At 42.4% G+C, this 10,806-nt stretch overlaps 1 protein-coding gene across 5 annotated transcripts in view; it reads left to right on the top strand.

Moving 5' to 3' along the window:
* Positions 1-3,370: 3,370 nt before the first annotated feature.
* The window catches only part of Hnrnpr (heterogeneous nuclear ribonucleoprotein R), a 33,143-nt gene continuing 25,707 nt past the window's right edge, over positions 3,371-10,806 (top strand). For 2 of the 5 annotated variants that reach the window (XM_005081000.4, XM_013121272.3), the window contains exons 1-4: positions 3,374-3,482; positions 6,601-6,769; positions 8,962-9,080; positions 9,790-9,897. In XM_005081000.4, the coding sequence (XP_005081057.2) occupies positions 6,613-6,769; positions 8,962-9,080; positions 9,790-9,897 (384 nt within the window). In that variant the 5' untranslated portion in view covers positions 3,374-3,482; positions 6,601-6,612. Of the gene's footprint in view, positions 3,483-4,001; positions 4,134-6,600; positions 6,770-8,961; positions 9,081-9,789; positions 9,898-10,806 lie in introns of those variants that run through there. The other 3 variants (XM_013121273.3, XM_021233526.2, XM_013121274.3) reach the window with 3 other exon arrangements.

Genomic DNA, 10,806 nt, shown 5'->3' with positions numbered 1-10,806 from the left:
GCTGGCGGCGACTCTTCTGGAGTATAGAATAAGCAGGAAATTGAGCAGGAATTTAGAGCTACACCAGAGTTTGAGTCTAGCTCACCTCACCCGAACCATCCATCTCACATCCCAGTTCCGGTTTAACTTTGTAAGTCTCATCTTCTCCACAAGCTGAATTAATATTACTAAGGCATCTGGTCCCGTACGAAAGCCAGCCAATACAGCAAACAACAGTGGGAATCATCTTTAAAGATGCTCCACAAAACTGAAAACATGCTGTCCATTTAAAAACACCTTTGGTGAAGGGCTGGAGAGCTGCCCTCAAGATTAAGAGCACTTGTTGCTCCTCCAGAGGATTTGAGTTTAATTCTCAACACCTACATGGTGGCTCACAATCATCTAATCCCAGCTCCAAGGGCTCTGACACCCTCTTCTGGTCTCTGCAGGTGCCAGGCACACATGTGATACACAGAGTACATGCAGGCAAAATACCCATTTTTAAAAAAGATTTATTTACTTATTATGAATACAACATCCTACCTCCACGTCTGTCTTCAGGCCAGAAGAGGGCACCAGATTTTGTTATAGGTGATTGTGAGTCACCATGTGGTTGCTGGGAATTGAACTCAGGCCCTCTGGAAGAGCAGTCAGTGCTCTTAACCTCTGAGCCATCTCTCCAGCCCCACAAAATACCCCTCTTTAAAGAGGAGGAGGAGAAGATGAAGAAAAGAAGAAACCAAAAAATTAAAAGCAAAACCAAGATCCCCAAACCAAAAAAAAAAAAGAAAAGAAAAAAGAGTAGATGGGCCAGACACAGTAGTACGCACCTTTAACCCCATTACTCGGGAGGCAGAGGCAGGCAGACCTTTGTGAGGCCAGCCTGATCTACATAGTGACTTTTTTACAATAGCCACAGCTGCATAGACAGACCTTGGCTCAGGAATCAAAGAAACAAGCAAGTCTTCATTCAGGTTGTGAACAGCTCAAGTGAAAACTTTGATCTGAATATTTAAGTTAAAAAAGATTTATTTATTTTATATATTTGAGTACTTTGTCTGCAAATAGGTTCACATACCTCATGTCTAATATTCAAGAACATCAGAAGAGGGAGTTGGATCCTTTGGAAATGGAGTAACAAGACTTATGTGAGCTATCATGTTGGTGCTGGAATTTAACCTGGGTTTCTCCAGTTTCCAGAACTTTTTTTTTTTTTTTTTTTTTGGTTTTTCGAGACAGGGTTTCTCTGTGGCTTTGGAGGCTGTCCTGGAACTAGCTCTTGTAGACCAGGCTGGCCTCGAACTCACAGAGATCCGCCTGCCTCTGCCTCCCAAGTGCTGGTATTAAAGGCGTGCGCCACCAACGCCCGGCTTCCAGAACTTTTATTATGATTTTTCTCCAGGTTGGGGTCTGAACTTAGAGATCTTTGTATGGAAGTACATGCTCTAACACTGAGCTACAGCCCAGCATGTCTGCCTTGCTACTAGTCTCTCAATGGGTGTCTTTAGTATGGCTATGACAGGATACCTGTGATGGGATAATTTATAGAGAGCAAGGTTTGTGTGTGTGTGTGTGTGTGTGTGTGTGTGAAGGGAAGTACAGACCAAGGGGCAGAGGAGGATGCTGGATGTTCTGCTCTCCATTTTCTGCCTTATTCCCTTGAGACAGGGTCTCTCTTTAAGCCTGGAGCTAAACTGGCAGCAAGCTCTGTGATGCTCCTGTCTCAGCCCTCATTAGCACTGGGGCTTACCATTGCATGCGGTCAGCCCAGGCCTTTTACAAAGGTGTTAGATTCAAAGTCAGGGTTTTTTTTTTGTTTTTTGTTTTTGTTTTTTTTTTTTTGGTTTTTACGAGACAGGGTTTCTCTGTATTGTTTCGGAGGCTATCGGTCCAGCCCGGCCTCGAACTCACAAAGATTCGCCTGCCTCTGCCTCCCGAGTGCTGGGATTAAAGGCGTGCGCCACCACCGCCCGGCTGTTTTGTTTTTTCAAGACAGGGTTTCTCTATGTAACAGCCTTGGCTGTTCTGGAATTCACTTTGTAGATCAGGCTGGCCTTGAACTCACAAACCCTCTGTCTTCAGAGTGCTAGGATTAAAAGTGTATGCCACTACTGCCAGGTTAAAAGTCAGGCTTCTAAGCTTGTGTTTGAGCCATCTCTCCAGCCCCTAGAACAGGGTTTAAATGTTTACAGTTCTGTAGGCAGGGAAGTCTAACGTTGATGGGCACACGGGGTAAGGGCATTTTTGCAATGTCACCCTATGGTGGGAGTGCAAAAGATGCAGAGAAAATCAGAGTCAGACATCAAACTCAAAGCCTGAAGCCCTTCCATAGTTAGCATTAACCCATTGAAGGTGGAGTCCCAGTGCCTGACACACCCCCACTAAAGGCGCCACCCCTCAACACTGACATCAAGTTCGCCACACCTGCAGTTTTGCAGATGCATATTAAAAAAATAATAAAAGGCGGGGTAGATGAACAATAATTACATTTTGGTTTATCGGGTTTGAGAAACTTGATCTCCAGATACATTTGGAAGCAGATCCCTTGACCTTCACTGAGGTGGCAGTCGGGCTAGGACAGGAGTGGCAGGTGAGAGTGAGGTTTATGAATAACAGGGGTTAGTCTCTTTGGGGGAATGAATACTTTGCCCCCTGCATGGCTTTCAGTGACAGATCCAGTGCCCTACCTACTCTATGCTCCAAACTGACTTCTGTTAACACGGCTCTTAAGTCAGGTCCACTTTATTCTGTGTGGAGAGGAGCCAGGGAGGGAAACAAGTTTTCCCGATCGTTCCAAGGGATGCTTTTCTATCTCCAGTCAAACGAGTCAAATCATCTTTCAGTTGTGTTCTGACTAGAGCCAAGATGATCTAGCAACGGAGCCCAGCGCGTGGCGAAGGGTGTGTTTGGGACCTGCCAGCAAGGCGTGAGGGAGGATTCGGGACAAGCAACTCCCGCGCCGGGTGGCAGCGCCATTGCGGAGCGTGGCCGCAAGGACCCGAGGGGGGCGGGGCTCCGGAGGCGGCCACGCGGCACGAGGCCTAGATTTTTTTCAGCCTCGTAACCGTGGAGGACGAAGAGGGAGGAGCTTCGGTCACGCAAGGCCTGCAGCCCCGCAGCCTCGCCACTACCAGGGGCTCCCACCAACAGACCCCTTTGTGTGCATGCCCCCGCCCCGGAGGCGCCTCAGCCAGTGGCGCTGAGAACCCTTATTGGCTCAGCCCGACGGCCACACCGATTGGCTCGCGGGGTGACCGGCATGGGGGCCGCTTTCCCCTCTCTCTTATTGGTCCGCTGAGCTGCCTATCAGGCAGCCTCCCGAGCTGATTGCTCGGCCGCACGGAGTCCCTGGAAGCAGTTCCGGGAAACCCCGCGTGCTGCCGGGATCGCGTCTCTGTCCATGAGGGGGGGGAGGGGGTGGCGCGCGCGCCATTTCTAGTCGTTTTCAAAGCGCCTCGCGCTGATTCTCACGGGCCAGGCCGCCGGCCCCCCGCTCTGCCCTGGTGAGTCTCGCGCTGGCCCGTGGGGGGAGGGGCCGGGAGTCCCGGTCTGACCGGACTCGGCCGGGCCCACGCTCGGCGCCCTGGTCTGCAGTTTGGGTCTTTGCTCCGAGGCCCGAGGGTGGGGGTGGGGATGGGCCGGGGGCGGCTTCTGCTGGGGCCGGCCGTGCAGCCGTGGGCCTGAGTCCTGCCGCGGCGCCGCCTCTCTCGCTCCTCATCCTCAGCCCCTCCGGTGCCCGGTCCCTCGGTCCGCTGTCGTCCGCGCGGCCTGCCGGTCTCAAGCGGTGATTTTCCCGCCTCCGCCCGCCGCCGTCGGCGGCCCGGCCGGGCGAAGGGTTTCAGGCGTTCCCCTGGCCCCGGCGCTTCCCCCCTAGGCCTGCGATCAGGCTTGGCCCGCATCTCGCCAGGCCACGGGTGGGATGTGTTGATAGCCGGGTCGAGCCCAAGGGGGTGGGGTGAGCCGAGGGCGGGGTGCAAATCCCAGGGTTACCTGATCCGGGAGCAAACTTTGTGGGAGTCGGAGCTGAGGGGCCGAGGTATGGAGGGGAGCTGCCTCCCACCCGATCCTCATCCTGCATGCTTGGAGCCGAGATTTGAAGGAAAAAATGACTACTTGAGGCCGTGACACTTGGTTTCGAGCGGCGCCTGAGCTAGGTAATTCGGAGAATGTCATAGGCGCTCCACACTGGAAAAGCTCTCTTTTTCTTACACCTTAATAACCATGTGGCCAGAATTTCAAGAAGAAAGCCCAGGGGTTCTTGAAAGGTTCAATCCTTTCTTGTTACCTGTTTGAGATTTTTTCCCCCCACCTGCCCTTCAGAGGCAGAATGCATGTATCAGGGAATCAGTCATAGTGATTAAGGGCTTGGCACTACCGAGCTTTGAGATAACGGTTAGCTTTCGTTGGTTCTTTTAAAGCCCTTAACATTTTGCTTTAGAGATGCTCGCCCAAAGTCAGGGAGGAGCTAGTACTGACTTCCCAAGTCTCCAGCGGCCCTTATAAATCTTATTTAATTGGATTTATTTTTGCAATTTTCTTTTTTTTTTTTTTGCAAAAAAATGTTCAGGTCAAAGGATTCCAGTTACGTTAGTATATTTGCTGCATCCAGAAATATGGTTTGGCTGTGTGCCATTGTGTTGAATTTTATGAGTTTTAAATGGTCTCATAACATTAAAAGTCTTTTAAAGGAGCACTTTGTATTCAGCTTGAAGAGGTTTTTTTGTTTTGTTTTGCCTTGTTCTGAAGGTTTTATTTTCTGGAATCTATTTTACTTTTTTTTTGGTTAAAAGTTGACAAAACAGAAATTTTAAAACAATCTCAATATTGTTGATAGTCATAAATATCTGTCTTGTGCTGAATACATAACTTGTCATTTGCTTCACGCATACTTTTAAGAAGAAAACGCTTCACCTTAACAGACGTTCATTGAACCTCTCCGTTTATTTGCCTCTCCTGTAACATAGTGTTCACAGGTGCATTGCTGTAAGGTCTTGTGGTAGAACTTTTGAGTTGTGGTGATCTTACTGTAGTGGTTGGGAGGGGATGGGAAAACACAACTATATGTTCACAGAAAGAGTGGGGATTTTAGAATACTGCTTTATAGTACTAGGTTGTATTAATCAGTAAATATGTTCATCTTACGTGCTAATAGTTTCTTGTGCCAGTTTTGGATGTTTCCATTTTTTGCTAGCTCATCATAATCTGAAGCTTGTCTTGAGATAACGTTTGTCCATTCAGACTTTTAACTACAGTTTGCGTCTCTGTAGACATTAGAGGATTAGGGAGAGTTTTGTGATGACGGGAAGTCATGCTGCTTAGGTCGTTTTCAGAGTAACACTGCTCACATTTGACTTTCTACTGTTGCCTCCCCGTCTCTTGTCTTTCTCCTCTCATTAACTTCAACTAAATATCAGTGGATGTTCAAATGAAGACTTGTTTTATGCCAGGAAACAGCACCTGGTGCATTTGCATAGTGTTTGATGAGTAATCTGGAAGTGATTGGTTATTTTAGGCTTTAGTGCTTTTAGGTGACTTGTATTTTCTTCTTAGCTGGCTATGTTGAGTTTCTTTAAGAAGAGTAGGCTTTTTCTTGAGACCCACCTTCATCATGCTGTATTTCAGTATGTGCCACAATATCTTTATTGTGCCACCGTTAATCTTCATTGCATTGTAATTTCACCACACACACTTAAGTTCCCTGACTTTGAGGTAGTATAGACTGGCCTTGTATGCTTTTGTTGGTTTACTCTCTTTTCAGGGAATTGGTCCATTTCAGCATTATATGCAGGCTGAACATACAAAATGATTTTGGTAGGTTAATCTGAGAAATATGACTGAAGTTTATGCCAATTAGTTAGTGTTTGTGAAGCTTTTTAGTTTTCCATTCTTCAGTATTTTTTGCAACTTTCTTTCACTAACAAGAAAAATTCAGTTCATACTCCTGACTTTTTTTAAGCAAGAAGCAACCTCAACTATAGCTCACTTATTTTTATGTAAATTTTAAACAATGGCTTAGCTTTTAAAGTTGGTCATTTTTTCTTTTAAATCTGTGAATGGGAATAGCAAATTAATCATAGAACAAAATTAATGTGAAAGTTGTGTTTTTTTAAAGTGAGGTGGAGAGAACCCAAGCCACCAGCTCGTTGAACTGGATACAACATGGATTTATTTCATACCTGTGTTGTTTCTGAAGCAGAGCTAGGAAGAATGGAAAGTTATTAAACCTTGACTAAGTGATGTGTGGGTGTTCATTCTGTTTTAAACCAAACTTTAGAAATCTGTAAGCTGAGGGGCTTTTAGGATTTTGTGATGGTTTGTTGATCTGCTCCCCAGAATACAATGGCTGCTTTTGTTACTCAGCAATTGTACCTTCAGTAAATTCAAGCCCTTCTAGCCCAGAGTACATGAAGTTGCTTAAGGATCTAATACTTTCATGTACATTTTCTATAGTTTCACAAGATTATTATTGAAAATTTAGGTCAGATGCTCACAAAAGGCATAAAATATTCTGGATAGTTGTTATTAGCAGCATGTGTACAAATTAGTTCAGATAAGTCATGCATTGTCCTACAAACTAGTTATTTCTGGCTTAATGTAATATAGCTCCTGAATTTTTTCCAGCAGCATAATAAAATGGCTAATCAGGTGAATGGTAATGCGGTACAGTTAAAAGAAGAGGAAGAACCCATGGATACTTCCAGTGTAACTCACACAGAACACTACAAGACACTGATAGAGGCAGGCCTCCCACAGAAGGTGGCAGAAAGACTTGATGAAATATTTCAGACAGGTATAATATGCATTTCTTGTTTCTGACTGGTTATGAAAGTGAGGGCAAACCACGTTGAATTTTATAGATTTTTTTTTAAGGTTAAATAATGCTTACTGTTTCTGATCTGTGTAGAGCTGAATATACTTTCCCTTCATTGAGGGCATATTGGGTTTGACTTGATATTCCTGTTTTCATTATTTTGAAGCCGTCTTAGTGTTGAATATGCAGTCTTAGTTGTTTCAGAACAGAACATCAAATTGTCTTAGATTTACTACCAATTAAAATGTATGTTTCAGCATACTAAAATGTGCATTTTCCCTTAATCTAAATCAGTCATCATTTTGCTTTTTACTTTTCTACTTTTAGCATTTTGAAAGTGTTAATTCAGCTTAGGTCTGATTAGGTGGCATAATAAAAGGAATAGTTAGACTGTATTGTCTGAAATGATAACATATGTCAGACTCCTTGAGAGTTTGTAGCCTGTCTAGTTTCTAATAGACAGAAATAACACATCTCTCCGTAATTTGGAAGTATTTGGTTTGTAACAGCTGTTTTTTGTTTTTGTTTTTTTCTTAATGTGTAAGTCCCATGGTTAAGTGCTTAAGCAAATTTGAACATCTTAATATTGTTGGTTGTAAGTGGTTTGAAGTTTTAAAGAGGGAGAGAAATATTTACCCTTAGGGAATGGTGTTCGTAAATAAATGTGTCCTCCTTTGGGACCATAGATGGAAACTTTCTTCCTCTGTGTTTGTGTGCCTATCCAGATCAGGAGAGAGAATTGAACTGTTTCTCTTAGAAATGTGTCTTAAGTACAGTAGACAAATAGCTGTACTTTTTTTTCCCTTAAAATATTTTAAATCTCACAACTGAGATTTAATTTTAGATACTAAAATGGCTTATAAAAATGACTCCTGGGTGATGGTCCCATTTGAAAACCAGCTCTCAGGAACTTTCTGTGACATTCTGTCTGCCCTAGAGAACTGGCAGTGATCTGCTTAGAGATGCTCCCTGTATAGTGTTTTGTTACTGCTAAGAGGCTGATGGTTTGGGTGTAGGGTTGGATTGACAGGATGCATTGATGATTGTCCTGAGTTGTGGCTTTGGGTGGTGGTATGAAATACTCAAGTAAGAAAACTCCAGTCACTTAGCCATGCTCATTTTGGGCTTTTAAAACATGACGTGGCAACTTTTTTTTTTAACAATAATTTTGCAAGTGGCATTACATTTATTTTCAGTTTATTTACTGTATGAATTAAAGTTCTTTTTGGCTTTACCAAAATAAAATCACTTTTGGTGTTGGTTCTTATGGGATTGGGGAGGGGCCTGTTAATCTGTCAAATATTTCTATTTTACATTGGTCCAATTCTGGAAAGATGCCTTATATAGTAAGTTATTTTAAACATAGATATTCTGTGTGCAGTTAAGTAGACTACATATGTAGAATACAGCACATATATTCTGCATACTTTATTTAAAAATCTAACTTTTTTTTACTGACATTTGAAAGAGATTATCATTATTGACAGTGTTGTGAATGCCACAGCATCTTTTACATCTCAGCTTGTTACTTCAGAAGAGAAAAAGACTGACTTAAAATCTGAAATTCAGAGTTGATTTAGCAAGCTGCACTTGCATTTGTAGAATAGTTTAAAATTATGCCCTTCCACATTCTGACTGCAGCAAAGTAGATGTTTGAATAAACACATTTTAATTTATTTTGGGTGCTAAGGAGGGAAAACCTTTGACACTTTTTAGAGTGAAAAGAATTAAGTAAAATTGCTTCTTAGATTTTCTCCTACTTCTTCTATATTAAACAATTGCAACATCCTGTAACTTGAATTTTTATCCTTAGGAAATACAGTGTATTTCTTGCCACTCTAATATAAACCAGAATTTCTTAAATGAATGGTGCATCTGTAGTACAGTGTATACATCAGACTTTCAGAACTTAACCACTGTTTGAGGAGTTGGAAACATTTAGGATCTTAAGTTTTTTTAAGTTAAAATTCATGTTTATAGTTGTTGACATTTTATCTTTGATTTTTGTATTTGTAGTTGCTATTATCTTATTTGTATAACTATGTATATGCATATGGTTAAATGAAATGTAGTTTGTCAGAGATGGTATTGAATGTAACAGCTCTTGCTAGGACAGTTTAGCCTCCCTCTTTTATTGCAATAATGTTAACCCTTTTCAATTTGATTTTTAGGGTTGGTAGCTTATGTCGATCTTGATGAAAGAGCAATTGATGCTCTCAGGGAATTTAATGAAGAAGGAGCTCTGTCTGTGCTACAGCAGTTCAAGGAAAGTGACTTATCTCATGTTCAGGTAAGGTCAGTACTAGCAAAAGCCCCTGAGCAGTTAATGATCTGCAGCTGTTGCACTGTGACAGCACTCTTTTCCCTGTGGGGAAGTGGCCTTTTTTGTTTGTGACTATCTCTCCTTTGAACAACTGAAGGGAAAAAGATCTGGGTCAAAGAGTTTCAGAAGCATGAGCACAAAGCGAAAGTCTTCCTCCACTTTTTTATACAGTAAGTTTCTTCAGAACTTAGCCATGGCTTGATTACTGTTACTATTAAGGTTTTATATGCTTGAATTGCTTACATTAAAAATATTTTGGGGGCCGGGCAGTGGTGGCGCATGCCTTTAAGAATCTCTGAGTGTGAGGCCAGCCTGGTTTACAAAGCTTCACAGAGAAACCCTGTCTCAAAAAAAAAAAAAAAAAAACCAAAAAAGGAAAAGAAAAGAAGAATTTTTTTTTGGTTATTTGATCTATTTTTGTGTGAGAAATACTTTTAGACATCTTGGAAAAATAGTCCAGCTTCAATTAAATATTAACAAATGGAAGAACTTTTTTTTTAAACCTCAGTTTGGAAGGTAAGCTCCTTGAGGAGCTGTCTGCTCCAGCCTCTGATCCATAGTGACTACTCATCAAAATACTTGTTGAATGAATGGAATGAATATTAAATTTAATTGTGTATTTGACCCTTCAAAGATTCCTGGTAATTCTCCGTTTTAAATTGCTTGCATGTTTTAGAACAAAAGTGCATTTTTATGTGGAGTTATGAAGACCTACAGGCAGAGAGAGAAACAGGGCAGCAAGGTGCAGGAGTCCACGAAAGGGCCCGATGAGGCGAAGATCAAGGTAAACATAACTGGTGGTTGAAGTACAGATGAGAAGCTCTAATTCCGACTCTTCACTTTCTGACAGGGTCATGTCTATTATCTTCTTTATAAGTACTGTTTATATTTTTGTTTGGTTGCAACATTATGCAGCTCAAGCTGGCATGAGAATCACTGTGTATCCCAGGCTGGTCCCAAATTCATGGTGCTCCTGCCTCAGCTTCTTAAGTGCTGAAGTGAAGTTTCTTTCCTTGGGAAAGAGCCTTTGTAGTCTGACTTTCTTCCTTTTGAATTTTCCCTGACCTCAGTTTATTTATAAAATGGTAATGGTTGTGCTTACCTCCTGGAGTTGTGAAGATTAAGGTGTAAAATATTCACCCTCTCCAGTCATTATTATTGGTTAGATAAACTGCTTTGAAAGGCTAATAGACCTTTCCTGAAAGACCTAGTTAAATGGCTATTGTTGGTGTAGCAGAGATTACCCCCAACACCAGCCCTGGGGGTCTGACCCAGGGCCTCATACATGCTAAGCAAGTGCTCTATCCTGGGCTGAACTCCCAGATTTGATTTGCATGATATTGAATGTCTGGAGCTGTTTGTTCAGGTGGCTTATGTTTGTTAGGTATACTAACTTTGTAAAGTGCATTTGTACTTTCTTCTTTGACATTTGTAAAATGACCTAGTCCTATTCCTCAAAAAATTCCAAACTACTACATAAAAATTCTTTTTGGCTGACAAACCTAAATTGGGGACCAAAGACCCTCAAAATCCCCAGCCCTTAAAGACTTTGCCTTCTGTTTTGCAGAGGGTCTTTCTGTATATCTCCCCCCAATTGATTTCTGGGGGGGTGCTCTATGTGTGTGTGTGTGTGTGTGTGTGTGTTTACACTGAATAGCTGACTATTTGCCTTTAGTAATGGGTATGTTAAAGA

The sequence above is a fragment of the Mesocricetus auratus genome, unplaced genomic scaffold (assembly GCF_017639785.1).
Source record: "Mesocricetus auratus isolate SY011 unplaced genomic scaffold, BCM_Maur_2.0 Super-Scaffold_100014, whole genome shotgun sequence".
NCBI lineage: Eukaryota > Metazoa > Chordata > Mammalia > Rodentia > Cricetidae > Mesocricetus > Mesocricetus auratus.
The sequence above is the reverse complement of the archived record's forward strand: the minus strand, read 5'-3'. Positions and strand labels throughout refer to the sequence as shown.